Source organism: Toxorhynchites rutilus, chromosome 2, assembly GCF_029784135.1.
Source record: "Toxorhynchites rutilus septentrionalis strain SRP chromosome 2, ASM2978413v1, whole genome shotgun sequence".
Classification (NCBI taxonomy): domain Eukaryota; kingdom Metazoa; phylum Arthropoda; class Insecta; order Diptera; family Culicidae; genus Toxorhynchites; species Toxorhynchites rutilus.
In genome coordinates, this window is record NC_073745.1 from 114,472,276 (window position 1) to 114,493,105 (window position 20,830).

General features: G+C 42.4%; 3 protein-coding genes across 6 annotated transcripts in view; 1 reads left to right on the forward strand and 2 right to left on the reverse strand.

Annotated features, from left to right (window-relative positions):
* Window positions 1-20,830, forward strand: part of LOC129771066 (Ig-like and fibronectin type-III domain-containing protein 1) — a 436,355-nt gene that overhangs the window by 120,385 nt on the left and 295,140 nt on the right. The window lies entirely within an intron of this gene.
* Window positions 14,679-15,836, reverse strand: LOC129766059 (uncharacterized). The gene has a single exon (XM_055766514.1). The coding sequence runs from the start codon at window positions 15,834-15,836 to the stop codon at window positions 14,679-14,681; it is 1,158 nt and encodes a 385-aa protein (XP_055622489.1).
* LOC129766060 (uncharacterized) lies at window positions 15,839-20,023 on the reverse strand. The gene has a single exon (XM_055766515.1). It carries the CDS (start codon window positions 20,021-20,023, stop codon window positions 15,839-15,841), a length of 4,185 nt encoding a protein of 1,394 aa, XP_055622490.1.

Genomic DNA, 20,830 nt, shown 5'->3' on the forward strand with positions numbered 1-20,830 from the left:
ATTGAGGTATTAGGGTGCAATAAATGTTTCTATGGTGGTAAGACTCTTCACCCCCCTCTCTTAGGGGGGTGGAGGGCTGCCATACAAATGAACCACAAATTTCTGCATTACTCGAGAATTAACCAAGCAAATGAAACCAAATTTGGCATGTGGAGATTTTAGGGAGCAATAAATATTTCTATGATGGTTAGACTCTCCACCCCCTCTCTAAGGGAGGGCTGCCATACAAATGAACACAAGTTTCACATTTGGCATGGCATTTCATCTGATATTATAATGGTGAGTTTTGTTAGAAATACTAGGAATTTTATAGTAAACTAGCTGACCCAGCAAACTTTGCCCCGCCCAAAATTTGTTTTTTGACATCCGGCGATGCTTTTTTTTGGTATAGATAAAAGAAGATATAAGAGTGCGTTTCATCACATTAAAATCCATTTCCAGTTTCGAACAAAGATCAATTCCGCTAGCGCAAACAGCAAATGGACTAACAGCACTTGTCACTATGTAATTGTAGAACATATGGGAATTTAATTTTCCGAATTTTCCCTTTTTCCTTCAGAGTTTTCCGAAAATTTTCAATTGCCATGTTTGGTTGGAATATTTTTGGTTGAAATATGTGTAATATTTTTATGGGACTCCCTCTCCATTCCTGAGTCGAGAGGGGTGTCATACCATCATAGAAACATTTCTCATATCCAAAAACCCTCACATCCCAAATTGTGCTTGATTAGTTCTCGAGTTATACAGAAGTTTGTGTTTCATATGTATGGGAGCTCCCCTTTAGAGAGGGGGAGGAGTGTATTCACCATAGAAACGTTTCGTGCCCCGTAAAACCTTCACATGCCAAATGTGACTCCATTTGCTTGATTAGTTTTAGAATTATGCAGAAATTTGAGTTTCATTTGTATGGCAGCTCCCCCTTAAAGACGGGGGTGGAGTGTCTTACCACCGTGAAAACATTCATTGCAACCTAAACCATCACATGCCAAATTTGGTTTCATTTGTTTGATTAATTCTCCAGTAATTCAGAAATTTGTGTTTCATTAGTATGAAATTCACGTTCAACATACTTTGTTCTAAGCATTCAACAATGTATTTAAATATCTTGTTGTTTGTGTTACAACGAAATATATTCAGGGTGGTCTTATAGAAGTTGGACAGAGTGTACTTAATATCCTATTTTCAGTGAACAAAACTATTCCTCGCAAGCAATTCTGACCACAGACTTTTCTAAATATGGGCTAAAAATTTTTGTACAGTTTATTGCCCTTCGCTTTGCTATCTCAAATCAAGCATAGTTTGTAAACAACTCTTGCACTTTGTCTTCCTTAGGACACATCATAATTGTTTTTCCCCCCGTAATATCTGCGCACTCAGTTTTCGGTCCATAAACTCCCCCACTGGCAGACAATCTACGTGCCCGGCTCTCTAGGTCATGAAGCACTGCCGGCTATTGCTGTCCTAAAAACCCTCTCCCGCTAAATCTCTCGTCAACAACATTACTCATTTTTATGTTTCCATAGCGAAAGACATTAACATAAATATGTATTAGTGCACACACTACTGATTGCTCACGGTCTCTTACCTGCTTTCGTGCCGTTGCCTGGTGAGCTCCGGAGTGATCCCGGGAATCGATCACGCACGGTAGCGGAGTGCAGTATTTTGTGTGGCAGCACCAGCAGCAACTATGGACCAGCCAGCCGTTCCATGTCCCCTTCGCTCAGAACCCAACCAAGTGAAGTCTGGCAAAAATCCATCATAACACTTTCCGGCGCGCAACATTAAATATGAAAAACTATGATAGATGGTAAACGCAGCGCAGTTCTCGCGTCGTTGGGTCGTTGGGTAGATATCTGGGAGAAGGCGCAGGCGTGGTGTAAAGGGTTAAAACAAAAGTTTCACTAGAGTGACAGACGATGGAAGCATTTCTGGTTGTTTCGCAGTGCTGTGCAAATTTATGGCGGACGCTTGTGCCCTTGAGGTAGCGCTGCTGTTTAGCACCTTCGGATCACAGTTTGTTCAGCGACAAGAAGAGATCTTTCCAGCGCGTACTTTGGTAAACTGAATCCATGCGGCATACGGCTACGCGGCTTAGGGGAGCAAAACAGTTTGTAATCGGCTAATGATTATCATATATCATGCGGAGGAATTTATTCCGACGGCGTTCGGATGTTTATAATGATAGGATTTTATTTTTAAACCAAGGCTAATCAAAGCGTGGCTAATATCGGAAGGTTACCAAAATAATGTCTGTCAATATTATAGCTTTTAAATTTAATTGCTTCCTGCGTGGGTGCGTGTAATTGGGAATAGCATTGGTTTTCTCGGTGCGACTGACTCACAACAGAACGCAAATTTGTCAATAAACAACCCAACCAAGCGCTGTTACCTGACTCGAGGACGCAGGTGAGATACGAAAAGGTTTGTTTATATTTGCCAACGCGATATAACGTGCAACTCATTCGTCTTTCCGAAATGGAGACCAAGGCAAAAGGATCACACTTATGGTTATTATGTTTTCCAATTATCGCAGATTAAATATTGCGTTTATTCATAATTACATACGGTAAAATGAAGGTTCGATTATTTAATATAGAGCAATTTTACGCCAAATCAGTAAAAAAACAGCCGATTTCGACGAAACCCTCTCCGATTTTTTTACATAACCGAACTTTTTACATAAGGTGACAGTTGCTCAAAATCACAATTTTCTTCGTCATATAATCAATTTAAAATACGACTGATTTTTCTGAAGACATATTTAAATTTTTTACCTTTTTTTCAAAAATTTGTAACTTAAAATATATACGTATCATTTATGTATAACGTATGGCAAAGTTGTAGGGAAATCATTGAACTATTTAGTAAAAATAACGTGTTGAATACACCGATACACAATATACACAACACACATACAATTATATTACTCACAAATTTAATTTAATAATGAAAACTTTTTTTTATCTCAAAACATCCCCTTGATATTTGGAGATAAAGTATTGTTACTTTCTATTGAAGAATAAAAGAGTTACAAAATTACAAAATTACAAAATTACAAAATTACAAAATTACAAAATTACAAAATTACAAAATTACAAAATTACAAAATTACAAAATTACAAAATTACAAAATTACAAAATTACAAAATTACAAAATTACAAAATTACAAAATTACAAAATTACAAAATTACAAAATTACAAAATTACAAAATTACAAAATTACAAAATTACAAAATTACAAAATTACAAAATTACAAAATTACAAAATTACAAAATTACAAAATTACAAAATTACAAAATTACAAAATTACAAAATTACAAAATTACAAAATTACAAAATTACAAAATTACAAAATTACAAAATTACAAAATTACAAAATTACAAAATTACAAAATTACAAAATTACAAAATTACAAAATTACAAAATTACAAAATTACAAAATTACAAAATTACAAAATTACAAAATTACAAAATTACAAAATTACAAAATTACATAATTACAAAATTACAAAATTACAAAATTACAAAATTACAAAATTACAAAATTACAAAATTACAAAATTACAAAATTACAAAATTACAAAAATACAAAATTACAAAATTACAAAATTACAAAATTACAAAATTGCAAAATTACAAAATTACAAAATTACAAAATTACAAAATTACAAAATTACAAAATTACAAAATTACAAAATTACAAAACCGTGAAACTTTGTATGCGGCCATTCCATGTCATAGTGGTTCTTGGATTTCCATGCAAAGTGGTAATTTTGTTCTTTACCGTAAAATATTAGACTCGTATTTTCTTATTTTTTCATCAGGGTTACCATTCCCATTTAAGGGTGGTCCAAAAATCAACATTTTCCCCTTTTTTCCAAAAATATCTTTGTATTCAAAAAATCATAACTTTTGAAGTATTATCATCTGAATCGGGTTAGTAGTTCAGAAGTAATGAACTCTAGAGCGAAAAATAACGCCTCTCTGAATTCTGGATATGTTATGTAAAAAATCTTTCAAGAAAAAATTTAAAATATATAGCGCCTTTGGTCCCGAGACCATGCAAACTATAAAAACCGATTGTATTTGTTTAATACATAATTATGAAAACGAAATTCAATTTTCCTGCAAGCGTAATATTGTTCAACCAAGTCTTGTCTTTTATTTGGTATGTTGATCATCGGAATCGATCCAGTATTTCAAAAGTTATAAATTTTTGAAAAAAGTCATTTTTTGGAAAAAAAAAAAAAAAAGGGAAAAAGTTGATTTTTCGGACCACCCTAGAATGGAATGGCCACTCTAATAACGACAATTGAAAAATAATGGTCCAATGTTTTGCGGTAAAAAACGAAATTACCGCTTTTCGCGGAAATCTGAGAACCACTATATCGGTTTCGCATGGAATGGCTAATGTGTATAAACATTGGTCATTGAAGCAACTTTGCATAATTGAAATCATAAAAAATAGACTACTTTTTGAAAACAGTTGTTTTCCTCATTTTCTACAAAGAAATTCCATCCCATGGAACCTAAAATATTTAAGTCAATGAATGAAAGGAAATTGTTTAAATTTTTATTAAAAGAATACTATAAAACTGTTTAAAAAAATTACACTGATTAAATTTTTTTTATAAATACGCATTTCTTTTAGTTCTACAACAAAACATTCATGAATAGCCTACATGCAACACACAAAAAAGTTACTAGTATACATTACTATTAATTTTTCAAAGAAACCCTAAGAATGTTATAATTAAAACTTTTTCCCTGTAACGGTGTCCCTCTAAATGTACTGGATGAATTGGATGAATTTTTTATAAAAAACGATGAAAGTAGTCCATACAATTTACATAGTTTTTTTTAAGAATAGAGTATCGCAATTGACATGCTCTGCAATTTTTTTTTCCATTTAAAAACATGTCAAGTACATGTCAAACGCGATAATTTGGACACTGCAATATTACGAGTAGAACACTGTTTTTTTTTTCAAGAGTCTCCATATAAAAATTGTCATATATTCGAGAAATTATACAAGATAGAAAATACATCGTTATATTGACTTTAAACAAAATTAATCATGAAAACATGAAAAAGTTGCTGTTAGAGAAACTTTTTCCCTGTAAAAGAACCCATCTTCCAATGTTTTGATGACTTGTTGGTAATTATATGGGCTATTCAAAAAAAAAAAGTTCAGAATTAAAAAATTCGTTTTTGGGAAAAATAAATGTAAATTTTAAAATATATTTTTTTCAGCGTAATTTCCTATTTTTTAAACAAATTTTTTCATGAAAATTTAAACAATTCCCTACATTTTATCCATTGACCGAAATTTTTTAGATCTTATAGGTTTTGAGTTGTGCACCCGTGGCCGAGTGGTTAGCGTCTCACATTATCATGCCGGGTGTTCGGGTTCGATTCCCGTTCTGGGGATTTTTCGTCAAAGCAACTTCTTCGACTTGCACTGTGGTCACGCGTATTCTAGAGCTTGCCCCTCGGAATACGTTCAAGGCGTGTTATTTGGCTTAAGAAATCTCAACTAAGTATTAATAAATGACGCTAGTTAATGCATACGTTGAGACGGTAAAAGTTCCACAGGGAACGTTAACGCCATTCAAAAAGAAGCAGAAGGTTTTGAGTTATTTTTTGTTGTAAAATTTAAAAAAGACTTAAGTTTTCGAAAAACGTTCTTTTTTCATGAGATTTCAACTTTGGAAAGTTGCATCAATGACCAATGTTTTTACACCCACAAAGTTTTGTAATCTGAGATGATGCTGCTAACTTCTATGTCATTTGGCATTTGAATTTCGATTAATGTTTGCATTTTCAATTGTTCAATTATTTGTTCCAAAAAAAAAAAAATCTCCATCTGGTTCTCAAATGGGGATCAACACTAGGGTGGGAGCCTGCCCGTTGGTCTCAAATGTTCCTATCTCACGCCTCCACGAAGATCATATGACGACATTTTTAGATCGGGCGTGAACTGGAAACACACACCTGGTCTTGGCTCCGAGAACGGGTGTCGAAAGTGGCTAAGTGAGGGGGTGCGAGCGAGTCAGAGCGCTATATCTCTCCCGGGGAAGGCCTCCCGGGTCATGGAGGCCTTGCCAACCCGCTGTCTCCCGGGCAAAGGAGATACACCCAGAAAATGGAGCTACGTTCACGAAGAATACTTAAAATGCGATCGCCCGAGGAGGGTCCCCGAACTGGAGCTGGTCCTGGAACGGGAGTAAGAGCGAGCGGCCAGCGGCTGGAGGACGAGGTGCAAGAGCGGGCCACCAGCCGGGTTCAACCCGAAGAGCTACCGCCACACGGAAACAGCAGCCATCGACATCACCCAAGAAACGCTGCGCCTACGAGGCGTGTTGTGACTGCCAGACGGCAGTCGTCCACACTCGTGGGTACCACTAGGCGCCGGATCATGTGGACACACGAAATGAACGAATTCGTGATCCGCGCCTATTACATCTGCACTGCTTTGGAGACGGACATGAGCGGTCGCCCTCGAATACTAACAATGTTCCAGGAAGCGTAACCAGAGTTCGTCGGGAGGCTTGATCAGAACGCGATGATCGCGAGGCGTAGAGCGATAATACGCAACAACATGCTCTCCCAAACGCAAATCGACGAGATCAAGCAGCAGGTGCAGAGAGAAATAAGCTCCAGGAACAACAGAGCAAGCGATGTGTCGAGACGAAGTTCAGTACGGCTGAGCAATTCATTCGCGAGTGGGGTACGCGAATCAGCACCAGTGAAGGCCACAGTACTACAACCCCCTGAGCCGGAAGACCCACAGCCAGATCAACAACTACTACGCGATCTGGTCTTCCACTACGACGAGGCGATCTCACAGTTCCGCGACACAAACCCATTGTCGCGCCCCAGGATCCCGAAGTTGCAGCATTCCCGCAGGCTGACAAGTGCAGTAAAGCTCATGAACGAGCACGTTCTTCCGCTGCACTTGGTTGATGCTGAGAACATGGAGGAGCTGCAACTGAAAGTTTACTGCGCTGCTGTGGCGACCGCCAAAAGTTTAGGATACCGTATTAGGCCAAGAGGCGGACTGCTCCAACATCTCCGTGTAAGGCGTGAGCCTCCATGGCGAAGGAGATTGGAGCAACGGATCCTAAACAAGCGCGCCGCAATTGGGAGAATGATGGCGTACAAAAGAGGCAGCAGATCGGCAAAATTATGTCACCAAGTTGCTGTGATCGTGCGGCCTACTGAACTTCGCCAGCTGGAAGCTCACCAGCTGACGGAAAAACTCGACACACTGGTACAGCAATTGAGCGTCCTAACTAAACGGCTGAAACGTTACTCTGACTCTGCAAAGCGCCAGGAACAAAATCGGATGTTCAGAGATAACGAAAAGGCGTTCTACAACCACATTAGCGACGAGAAGCCCGACTACCGCGAAGGTTTGCCAGATATTAGCGATGTGACGAACTTCTGGGCTGGTATTTGGGAGACCCCAGTACAACATCGCGACGGGCAAATGTGGTTAAGACGGGAGGAGGAGAGTTGTGGTGAAATTGGAGAGATGCCAACTATCATCGTCGGAGAGAACGATGTCCGCGAAGCCTCGCGGTACCTGAGGAACTGGGCAGCACCGGGCCCCGATGGTGTCCAGAACTTTTGGCACAAGAAGCTGACCGTCGCACATCCAAAGATAGCTGAGTGCTTCAACAAGGTGCTACGTGACCCACACAACCTTCCTGAATTCGCCACCCGTGGCGTCACCTTCCTCCTTCCGAAAGACAGCAACACATTGAACCCATCAAAGTACAGACCGATAACGTGCCTATCGAGTCTGTACAAAATACTGAGCAGCATAATTACCGCCAAAGTTTCTGCTCACTGCGAACAGCATCACATCATCGCAGAAGAGCAGAAAGGATGCAGGAAAAATACGCATGGCTGCAAAGACCAGGCCATCATCGACGCAGCCATAGTCGGCCAGGCGGTATATAACCAGCGGAACCTAAGTATGGCCTACATCGATTACAGGAAGGCTTATGACTCCATACCTCACTCGTTTCTCGTCCGGGTATTGGAGCTCTACAAAATTGATCCCGTCGTCGTTAGGTTCCTGCAGCATGCGATGAGACAGTGGAGTACGTCTCTGCACCTCAGTGATGGGGAAAATGTGTTGCAGTCTAGAACGCTGCAGATAAAGAGGGGGATATTCCAAGGCGACTCTTTCAGCCCGCTTTGGTTTTGTCTGGCACTGAACCCCCTCAGTAGGACGCTCAATAGAAACGGTCATGGCTATAAAATAAGGTATGGCGACGGCGCCCACGAAGAAGTGACCCATACCATTTACATGGACGATCTCAAGGTCTACGCTGATTCACGTCAGCGTCTAGGTGTAGCTATCCGGGTTGTCGAAGATATAAGCAGGGACATCTGCATGGAGTTCGGCCTCGACAAGTGCCGCTGTGTCCACCTGCTGAAGGGACAACTTACCGAATCCGGAGGCTACGAGGTCTATGACGGCGAGTTTATACAAGACATGGTTCGTGGCGAATCCTATAAATACCTTGGATTCCGACAGCTCACCGGGATTCGCCACTCCGACATCAAGACGGAGCTGCGAGACAAGTTCTTGAGTCGAGTGAACTGTGTCCTGAGGACTTTCCTCAACGCGGGGAACAAGGTACGCGCGATCAACACATTCGCGGTTCCCCTGCTGACCTTCAGTTTTGGTGTAGTCAAATGGAGCAAAACTGACCTAGAGGACCTTGAGAGGAGGATGAGGAAAGCATTTAAAGAGGCCGGAATGCACCATCCTCAATCGGCACTGGAGAGAGTTTCACTGCCACGCAAAGAAGGGGGACTTGGAATAGTCGACATATCTGCACTGTGTGTAGCCCAGGTACAACAACTGCGCGAGTACTTCGCAGAACGCGCCAACCAAAACGCGCTATACCGGGCTGTCTGCGCCGCCGACAGAGGATACAGCGTTCTGCACTTGGCGCAAGCGGAGTACCAACTCAACTGCAATCTGCAGACAGTGGAGGAGAAGATTGCAGCTTGGAAGCAGAAGGCAGTGCATGGTGCCCACCCCCATCAACTGGACCGGCCACACGTCGACAAGGCCGCATCTAATCTGTGGCTAACGCGTGGTGAACTCTCTTCAGTAGTAGAAGCCGACATGATAGCCATCCAGGATGCCGACGAGAAACTGCAGGCGGTACGTCTGGCATCAAGACGTTGATGACATTTGCCGGATGTGTCATCAACCAGGTGAAAACATAGAGCATATTATGGGAGGCTGTCCCGTTTTGGCCAACGCAGCCTACACCGAGCGCCACAACAACGTGGCCCGTATTGTTCATCGACAACTGGCGCTCCAATGTGCTCTACTGGAAGACAACGTACCAAACTACCGGTACCTGCCTGCACCTGTCCTGGAAAATGACCGTTTCAAGCTGTACTGGGATCGCACTGTTCTGACCGACCTCTCGATCCACCACAACCGCCCAGATATAATGGTTTACGACAAGAGCGACCGCAAAGTCACCATCATCGATGTCGCTATTCCACTGAATCAGAATCTGGAGGAGACCCACGGTCGCAAAATCTGCAAGTACCGACCATTGGCCGTGGAGCTCAAGGAACTGTGGGGGCTAAGGGAGGTCCCAAGAATTGTTCCAGTCGTTCTCTCTGGAACTGGAATTGTCCCGAAGACACTTCTGGAAGCGCTAAAGGTGTTGAATATGGAGAAGGAATTGGCCGGCATCCAAAAGTCGGTCATCCTTAGCACCTGCGCGATTGTCCGACAATTTCTCGGCCAGGACTGAAACAGCACGAGCATGCAGATACGTGCATTCCGCAGAGCCTAGTCCCCCTTTGGCATTCAGAAGCCCGGGGGCAGGTGAAAATTCTGGCTAGGTTCGCCTAGTTAAGAAGTGAGATAAGTCCGCCAAAAAAAAAGTCACCAAAGACGTTATATCGAAGGTACGTTATAACGAGGGTACGTTATATCGAAGTTTCCCTGTACTAGGTAAGCATCCAAGTTGGTAGAACAAATGAATGTTTGAATGGGATTAGACTAGTGAATTAGGGAAGCACAATGTCTAGCACATCAAATGAATCTTAGAAAATTTAGATTCGATTGGGGTGCAAATCATTGAAGTTCATAATAATGGAAGAACAGATAGAAAACTCTTACGCCTAAATGGCTACTGTGTAAATTTGTACCATTTGCTGCAATGGTATAGAAGGGAATACTCTAACGCCGAAAAAAGGCAACTGTATAATGTGCTAATTATAGATATGATAAATATGTGACATGTACACGATTAAAATTCGGCTCTGTTACAGCTAAAATGCTAATGAGCCTAAAATAAACAAAAGGGATAAAAAAAAACTTTTTTTTTTGTTTCGAACTCTGTTGCTTCCAACTGCATCTACATTGAAAAGTATGCTACGGAAATCTATTCTGTTTCTTGTAATTGAAAGATGAGAAAATTTTGTATAGGATATAGTAGTGGAACATCTAAATTAGTGTATTTAAATAACATTTTGCAAGTGAAAAACATTAAAGTTAGTAATTTTTAAAGATGGTTTCTATCAATTAAATTAAATTTCTCTAACCACTCTACAATTTGTTCTCTGACACCCAACTTCTATCTTTCTTAATTTCGCTACAATATCGATATAAACAGTGACTGGTGAAAATTCAAGCAAAATGTTCAAAAATCACGGTTTTTACCCCACTGTACATATAATAGCCACTTAAATTTGATCTTAACGTTGAAGGGTTACATTTTTTCTTGAAAAAAAATCATATTTGAAATATAAAAAAAATTACAAACTGTATATAATCGAATCTGTATATAATTGAGTTCGACATGTATAGTATTCCGTAGAAGAACCTTAAATGAATGGGGAAAAAGTCACGTGTTGAAACTTTAGATTTTTCGGCATGACTTACCAAGCAAATTCTCCAATTTTGTTTACTTCAGAAAAATTATGCGGTCATCATTTTTTATATTACAGAAAGTAGTGTGATTGACAATATTGTACACGATTCAAGCATGATTGATGGTAATTTATAGAGAGTGGTTTCCAAGGCAAGAACTGATTTTTGACTTAGGACTACGAAATTGTTTCATACAATTCGCTCGCTTATCACTTCGGATATCATTCTAAAATGAAACGAAAGAATACAATCAACGAAGTGGATTACGTCACAGATACGATGCATATCAGCACACTGCACATCGCGATGATTAAAACCAACACTCTCGTAGCGTTATTTATTAGAACCCATCCACGCATCGCGATTAGCTAATCGGACAACTCTATATCGAAAAAAAGGAAAAAAAAGCCGCCATTTGCGATTTTTTAGCCAACTCCCATTCGTTTCAAACCATTTCGTGTGCAAGTTGGGTGCTCGATTGCGCTGTGTAAACTCGGAGTTGACTGTTCGCTGGCTGTAGCGAGACTAGAATGAAAATCTAGAATGGTGGGAAGGGCGACACATAAGTCAATAATTCTGTTATTCTTTGCCTCTGCGTGACAGTGCATGCTCTACACTCAGTTTATTCTGTGAGTATTCTGAAAATGCAACAAACGATTTTTTCGTTTCCGCTCCACAAAGAAGCATAAAACCGATAGTGACGATTTGCCGCAGTGAAAAAGCGCTACTTCTGGTTTTCGTTGATGCACTCCAGAAGTATTGACATTTCAATCGGACCATTGGTGAAAGTGGTCTTTTTTTGCGATATTTTTTTACAATTTTCTTTTTTTTTCAACAAAATTATAAGGTTCTTTGTTAGATGCATAGATATATATCCAATCGATATATATCCAATCTTTGCGAATCCATGTAGAAATATTATAGGTATAAGGGATTTTTCTTAGTTTACCTATTAGTCAATAGTACTAGTAGCGTAGAACAATCCTTTGGTATCCTCGTAGAACTCATTTCAGAAGACTCTCTAGATTTCTCTCTATTATAGTGACTTTCAACACATTTCGGCTGGTTCGTCACTTTTACTTCCATTTTTGGAAGAATGTCGGGAGTGAGAATTGAACTCGTGATCTCTGCGTGAGAGGTATGGATGTTACCACTACGCCAGATCGCCTACCAAGACTCTCTAGATGTGCTTGACATGCCCTGACGCGACTCATTTGTATTTTTTATTTTTTTTTGTCAGAAAAGTCTAAGATGAGTGGATCACAACAACCTTCAGAAGCTCAGTTTCGTTGCTTAATTGTCGTTTATCATAAATACAAAAATAAATGCGCCTAAAGGAACAAATATTCAATTAATTTAACCCGAATCAGTTTGTGATTTGCCACCTAAGTTGGCTTTAATTTGTCTCTTTTCACAGACCTCCCAATTTCGAAAATAAAATGCTTGACCGAAACTCATCACTCGAAAAGCGCCAAACTATGTTGGAGTTCATCCACTGCCTCCCGTTGATAAGGCACGTATCGTAGCATCAGAGCTCAGCACTTAGCACTCAACCAATTCGAGTTGTTACTTAAATTTTAATCAAAGTTCAGAAGTGGAAACAAAGACTCAAACTCTGGTTGTATCTTTCCGTTTTGGTTGTTTTGCTGTCGATCCGACAGCAACGGGCATCCGATAATATCGATAAGTCACCGTACCAGTCAGCCAGTCACCGATGGCCACAAAACCGAGCTCACCGCTGCCGTCGGAACGGTCCAATTAAATATGCAAAACAGGGGGCAGCACATGCCACAGCCGCAGAATGTACGTGGATGAATTGGAAAATTCTGTGTTGGACTTTGTATGCTGACATCGGAATCTGACACCCAAAACCAACCTCCGGCCAAGGAAGAAGGAGTGGAAAGGAAAGGGACTTTGTTGGCATTGCGTGACCCAGCTTCGAGATGCAAATTATTAATCGAGCTTTGCTTGATCGAACGTTAATAGAAAACAGATTAATTCTATCGCTGGGGCGAAGTATCGTTTGGATTGGTGTTGTTACGAAAGGCAACCTTCGTGACAAAACAAATCCCCCGATAATGTATAATCCGCTCGAGTGACAATAAACGATTCGTCGTGGAGAGGAGTAATCCCATAACCACCACCCCGTGATAGTGTTGAATGAGATCTTCGGAGTCGTGTTCTTCCCACTATTGAACTGGTTCCCAGCCGTGCCGATCAGCTGGTAGGAATGCACCTGCCCGTGTTCCTTCACTGCTGAGATATACCTACCATACGCGAATACCTGCAGCGCATATGTTCGCGTAAATGCACAAAACCGGCATTATTTGCAATCACAGCCACACTGCTCGCGGTTCTCAGCCTCGGCCTTTGCTACGTTTTGCGGGTACTTGGTGCTGGTGCTGGGTTTCGACTTACGTGCAAGCTCTGTACACGCGCACTTGAAATCAGCGCGCCGCGTCCCAAGCCGGTTGACCTTGAGTGTCCCAACCAGTCATCCATTATCACCACCTTCCAGGGCACAGCCGTTTTTGCCGAGGCAGCGCCGAACTAGAACGATTTCGTTCTTGTAATAGAATGTGCGAGCCTTTGTTTGATGTCAGGGGTTGTTATTTTCGGAAATCGTTCAATCCTGTTGGGTTATTGATTAACGGCTGAAAACCAGTTCTAGCTGGAGGGTTCAGATCAGGTTAGGACTATTAGTTAAGGATATTGCTGCTTATTATTATATTTAGGCACGTTATTATGACTGTTTTGATTGAGCCATTGCTTCATTTAAATCAATACACCTGAGGGATTCATGATCTGATATATTTCATGTTGTTATTATTTGTTTTTGGTATAATTAATTACAATGTTTTTTTTTAGTGTGCAACATTACACCTTCTCTTCTTGCCATCAATAAACATTGTTTTACTGTGACAAGATGCCAAAGAAATTTTTGATATGGATCTTTAGGTCATTTCAATATACAGCCATTCCATGCCAAACCAATATAGTGGTTTTCAGATTTTCGTGAAAGGTGGTAATTCTGTTTGTACGAAAATTAACTATTTAGCCCGGTTTAAAGCGTAAGAAAAAAAAGATTTGATTTATTGCTCGTTTCAATATCGATACGATATAGGAGTAGATGCGTAACGTTTGCTGGATTTCTAGCGACTGATTGGTTTTGCCTATGCCTCCTATGCCTGTGGTTGAAATGCGAATTCGTTATAATACTTCAATTTTGAACATAGCCGGCCACCTTTGAAAAGTTAAATTTTCAAATAATTTTAAATATCCTATCGATTACCAGGTGACAGATTGAGCAAAGCTATTGACCCTAACTTTTTTTTATTCATTTGACTGGTCTCCGCCCACAAGATGGTTTGGTGGGCGTCCGTTGGGAGGGCCTAGTATGTCTTGATAAACGACTAGCCGATCTGCTGGTTTCGCGGGATGGTCTGGCTCGATGATCGATGCGATGATGACTGACCTCTGACGTGGTGAAGTGCTGTGTGTTGTATCTTGGGTCTGGGTAACTCCTTTTTGTTGCCTGACCGGGATCCATTCAAATGATTGCAATGCGTTGAACGATTCTCGAGGCCAGGTGTTTGTTTGAAAAGCCAGATGTCATCGCAAATACAGATGCCAGTGCAGTCAGTCTCGTTTGAGGTGGATACGGTTATTCGAGAACGAAAAAGAGCATTAATTTATCTTATCAGTTAGAACATTTAACAACATAAAAGCGCCGCAGCACTTGGCTTGCTTGTTACATGCCGGAGAGAATGTCGTTGGATGCAGCAGGTGCTGGTTGCTGCACAGGAAGCACGCAAACCTTCGTAATTGCGCGTCGATATTCGCCATCCTGGGTTCGGACAGAGACTACCCGAACGTTCCCATCGTCACCACGGATGATCTGCGTCACGCGGCCCAAGCGCCACTTGAGCGGAGGAAGATTTTCGTCCTTTAACAGCACCATCGTCCCGATGCTGATATTTTCCCGTAGGCGGGTCCATTTGGTGCGGGGGTGCAGTCCGGACAGGTAGTCCATGCTCCAACGCTTCCAGATGCGTCGAACGAATTCTTGAGTTTGCTGGTAACGGTCCAGACGATTTTTCGGCAATTCTTCATATGACGGTTCCGGGATAGAGACCAGCGGACGATGTATAAGAAAGTGACCTGGAGTTAGAATTTCCAAGTCCTCTGGATCGGATGTCAACTGAGTCAGCGGACGGGAATTTAGACAGCTCTCAATCTGCGTCAGGATCGTTTCGAGGTCATCCTTGAGAAGAATTGTTAATCCGATCGTTGCCTTGAGATGCCTCTTGAATGATCTGACCGCGGCTTCCCAAAGTCCGCCAAAATTGGGCGACCGTGGGGGAATGAACTTGAAGTAGATCCCTTCTTCACTACAGTAAGTGGTGACGGAGTGCTTGTGCTGCTGAGAACGAAATTGGTCGCGTAGTTGCGCTAGCGTTCGAGAGGTGCCGAGAAAGTTTTTCGCATTGTCACATTCGATGACGGATGGCCTACCACGCCGTGCTACGAAGCGTTTCAGAGCCATGATGAACGCATTCGTCGAAAGATCTGCTACAAGTTCGATGTGAACCGCTTTCGTTGCAAGGCACACAAATATTGCCACGTAGCATTTGACCGGAGAGGATTTTCTTGGAGCGTGTCGATAGAATAGTGGCCCGCAGAGATCAACACCAGTGTTGAAGAACGGGAATGTCGGAGTGACACGTTCAACAGGTAAATCTCCCATGATTTGTTCGAGAGCAGAAGGTTTGCAGCGAAAGCACTTGAGGCAACCGTGTACTACTTTCCGCGCCAGGTTGCGTACTCGCAGTGGCCAGAATTTTTCACGTATAGTAGCGATGATCAGCTGTGGTCCAGCATGAAGCAGCTTCTCGTGATATGATATCATAATCAGTTCTGTAAGAGTATGGTGGGTGGCCAAAATGCACGGGTGCTTTCGGTCTTCGGAAACAGGCGCGTTTCGAAGCCACCAATGCGCAGAATGCCATCGATGATGATCGGAGAGAGAGATTTCAACTTCGAGTTCGGTTTGATTTGTCCATCAGAACGAATGGCTTGTATATCGTTCGGAAACGATTCGGCTTGAGCAATTCGAACCAGAGTATGTGTAGCTTCGTTGAGCTCCGTAGTACGGAGGAATCCGGAGAGTTGCTTCTGGCGATTAGCAGGCCTGCAATTGTGGCTGAACCGGCGTACGTAGGCCACCAGACGAACGAGCGATGAGAATGATGATCGGAGGCTGAAGATAGGATTTGCAGGTTGACATTGAACAGGAAGAGTTGTCGATTGTTCTTCTAGATCTTCGGAGGAAAACTCATCGTCAGCCGTACGGATGTGGGATGGCCAGAATCGGGAAGGTTGTCTAAGCCAAGTGGGACCTTGCCACCAGATATCCATCTCCTTCAGTTGTGTTGGCAACATTCCACGTGATATGATGTCCGCAGGGTTTTCCAGTCCAGACACGTGTCCCCAGTTACCACCGGCGCTGATATGCTGGATTTCGGAAACCCTGTTTGCTACAAATGTCTTCCATCGTGAAGGTGTCCCAGCCAACCAATGTAGAACTATGGTGGAATCTACCCAGTAGAAACATTTGAGGTCCAGTTTCAAGCTGTGTCGGACCTTTTGGAAGAGATGACTGAGAAGCAGTGCACCGGATAGTTCCAGACGTGGAAGACTAATCTTTTTTTGATTTTTGCTGTTCCCAAGCGGAGCGACTTTAGACTTCGAGGTGAGAAGATGGACCGATATAGCTGCATTAGATGACACTACACGAAGATAGATGCAAGCTCCGTATGCTCGTTGGGATGCATCGCTAAAACCGTGTGCCTCGATGATAATTGGTTGTTGCATTGAGATCACCCAACGTGGAACAACGATTGATTCGATTGCAGCTAATTCCTTTCGGAATTGCAACCAGCGCAGTTGGATTTCTTCCTCCAATGGTTCGTCCCAGGTTTTCTGGATTGCCCAGAGTTCCTGCATGAAACACTTAGCGAGTACGATGACGGGCCCTACTAGGCCAAGAGGATCGTAGAGACGGGCGGAGTCTGATAGGGCGATACGTTTCGTGATGACCTCCTCATTATTCCATTTTGGTACGTGGAACCCCAGTTCGTCTGATGCGGGGATCCACTTGAGTCCCAGCGTTTTGACTGAAGACATTGAATCAAGGTCGAATACCAAGCGTTCGTCTCGAAGATGTGCCGGAATGGATTCGAGAATTTCCGATGAGTTCGACGACCATTTACGCAGACTGAAGCCAGCTGATTCAAGGAGCTGTAGGAGCTGGCTGCATAGAACCTTTCCTTCTAACACACCGTCGACCCCGCTTATCATGTCATCCATGTAGAAGTCGTTTGCCAGAACACTTGCAGCTGCTGGATGAGACGATTTACTCTGCTTTGCGAGTTCTTGAAGACATTTTGTGGCAAGATAGGGTGCAGCCGAAGTTCCATAGGTGACTGTTTTCAGCTGAAAGACCCTAATCGGATCGCCTGGTTTGTCTATCCACAAAATTCTCTGGAGAGGACAGTCAAGGTGGTGTACCCAAATTTGACGGTACATTTTTTCGATATCCGAAATAATGGCATATCGTGGTACCCGAAAACGCATGGTAATGCTGACAAGGTCCTGTTGCACTACCGGTCCCACCATCAAAACGTCGTTCAGTGAGGTTCCAGTGTCGGTTGCACATGACGCGTCGAACACTACGCGGAGTTTGGTGGTGAGGCTATCTGGACGTACGATACAATGATGCGGAAGGTAGTAGGAAGCATTTGTGGTGGTCATCGAATCTGGAGATACTTCTTCCATGTGTCCAAGCTGGAGGTATTCTTCTAGGAACAACGAGTAGGCTAATTTAAGCGAATGATTTGCTTCGAGGCGACGGCTCAGCGAGAGGAGGCGACGTTTGGCTGTTGGGTAAGCGTTTCCAAGCTGCTGTAATACTTCAAATTTTTTTGGTAAAGTAACAACGAAACGGCCAAGATCATCTCTCGTCGTTGTTGCAGCAAAATGGGCTTCGCAGGACGATTCTTCGACAGACATCGTACTGGAAGACTGACAAGATTCGATCTCCCAAAATCTGGCCAACTGATCCTCTAACGCTTGCGTACTGCATACATGTGCGACGATCGTTGAGCTTGACGGTTGGTTTATCCCAACTTTTCCGGAGACAACCCAGCCTAGTAGGGTTTTCTGCAGAACAGGTTTGCCTGGACCTAGCTTTATGAAGCCTTCCAAGAGGAGATCGTAGTAACTCTCCATTCCGATAATCATGTCGACAGGTGATGGTTCGTAGAATTTCGGATCTGCGAAGACAATATCGGATGGCAATTTCCAGTTGGTCGTATCCACCGCGTTCGAGGGTAGATCGCGCGTGATTTCGCCGAGAATGTGAAACTTCAAGTCAGCACTGAACTCCGTGCAATGAGAACGTATGCACAGAAGTATAGAATGAGTAGACATCGTGGTTGTTCTTCCGATGCCCCCGATGGTATGGTAATCCTTATTCTTCCGAATATGCAGCCGTTGAATCAATCGTTCGGAGATGACGTTAATCTGCGAGGCTGGATCCAGAAGAGCTCTGGCCCACATTGAGTATCCGCTAGAGTCGATAATCTTCACAAGAGCTGTCTGTAGCAGAACCGTTGATGGTATCGGGCGGACGTTTGCGACCAAGGAGGTGGAGCAGTGGCTGAGCGACGGAGCGATGACGGGAACTGATGGACCGGCCGAAGTGGTTGATGTCAAAGTTTGATTTGGAGTGCCCTTTGCGATCGGGTTTTGGACTTGCATTTGTTCGGAATTAGGTGGACTTTGGTTTGGCCTTGAGGGTTGCGATTGGTTTGAATTGCGATTGCTGTTTTGTTGATGGAGCATCGTGTGGTGTTTTTGGCCACAAACGCGACACGCACTAGATGAGCAGCTTTTGACCTGGTGATCCGGAGAGAGACAGTTGATGCAAAGAGCCTTCCGTTTTACTAAATCGTATCTTTCAGACACCGAATTCTTGCGAAACGCCTCGCACTTGAAGATGGAGTGCAATGCCTGGTTGCAGAACGGGCATGGTTTTGATGAAGCGCTTACGACTGAGTGGATGTTACTAATTTTCGGTTTGTTCGTCCGAGCAGGAGATGGGGTGTCCGAATTACGAGATTTAGCAGGCGAGATCGACTGGAGGACCATGGCATAATTTCTTAAGAATCCGATAAGATTTCGGTATTCTGGAACCTCCGTCGACTTATGATGATTCTCCCACTGCTTCAGCGTAGACGAATCCAAACGAGAGTAGATCATGTGCGCCAGTAAGATACTCCATCCTTCTGTGTTTATGTCCATCTTTTGAACCATTTTTAAGTTGCGTTCGAAAGCATCGATTAAATGCATTAGCGAGTCATAGCATTCTCGCTTTATAGGTTCTATCGAGAAAAGAGAGTCTAAATACGTTTTTACAACGATTTTTTTGTTGTCGAAACGATTTTGTAGTAACTCCCACGCAACCGAATAATTTGCCGACGTAATCTCAATCGATTCCACTATACGTTTGGCATCTTTCGTAAGAGATCCTAATAAATAGGAAAGCTTGTCAACTTCACATAAATTAGGGTTTGAATCGATAAGACTCTTGAATGAGTCACGGAATGATAACCACTCAGCGAATGTACCATCGAAGGTAGGCAGCTTCACTTCAGGAAGCTTTATTCTAGATAGAGTTGGGTTAGGATTCAGGTTGACCGAGCTGGAAGCAACGGCTGGAGGAACAGGAGGATTTGCCTTGCGATCAGCGGCTGCAAGAAAGCCAATCACCTTCACATAGTTTTTCTCGAACGAATCCCGAACTCTTCGATATTCATCTTCTCTCTCTTCACTTTCTTCTTCCTCGTCGATCAATTCCAACTTCAACCGAATCGTTTGGAAATTAGAAAAAACCTCATTCAAACGAGTTTTCCAACCTTCAATTTGAAATTTGTCTCTCACTTCATCATAATTGTGCATGAAATGCAGCACGTTTTCCATGGTATCAAGGCAGAACTGCTCTTGCCTTCGTAATGATTTCGAAGCCGATGCCATGTTGATCTTAAATCACCCAAATCGCATGAAATTCTAGCAATGTCGCAACACCAGATAAAAATCCGAATATACCGTTTTTTTGCTAACGGGCAATCAACTTCGATCGCAATAAGTGACGATTTGAAATTCACAAAATATTTGCTTGTAACCACCTTGCTTAAGGATATCGCATATCATCAAACCCAAGCCGAATTGTGCTCATCGACCAAACAGATTGCAAAGTCTGACCGACGAAAAGATTAGTATTGTTCATGCGTCGTCCTTACAATAAGCAGCAGTGTTGGGTAAGGCAACAATCAATAGCGTACGGCGAATAGAGCGTCCGAGTGCACTGACCCCTTTGTCCGGCCTGATGAATTTAAGCCACGTCCAACGCTCCCTTGGTGAAAGATTTCGTTTGCCTCGATGGCACACTGATATTTTGCCTTTTTCCGAACTTAGCGGCATACACTTTTCATTTGCTGTTAAATTCAACTTTTTTGCACTATCACTGCAGACGGTTTGCTTTGTTCACAGAACTTTCCTCTAATGTTCAGCGTGAATCGAATTTCACAAAAGTAGCACTATTTGTGAACTGAACTATGTGACACGCTACCGCGTGACCCGACTATACTTCGACACTTTAACCGACGTCAAGTTATCCGGTTCGAAGGACCATTTAATATGTACGAAAATTAACTATTTAGCCCGGTTTAAAGCGTAAGAAAAAAAAGATTTGATTTATTGCTCGTTTCAATATCGATACGATATAGGAGTAGATGCGTAACGTTTGCTGGATTTCTAGCGACTGATTGGTTTTGCCTATGC

Coding starts and splice junctions, on each gene's coding strand:
- LOC129766059 (XM_055766514.1), bottom strand. CDS start 15,836: ATGATATCATATCACGAGAAGCTGCTTCATGCTGGACCACAGCTGATC.
- LOC129766060 (XM_055766515.1), bottom strand. CDS start 20,023: ATGGCATCGGCTTCGAAATCATTACGAAGGCAAGAGCAGTTCTGCCTT.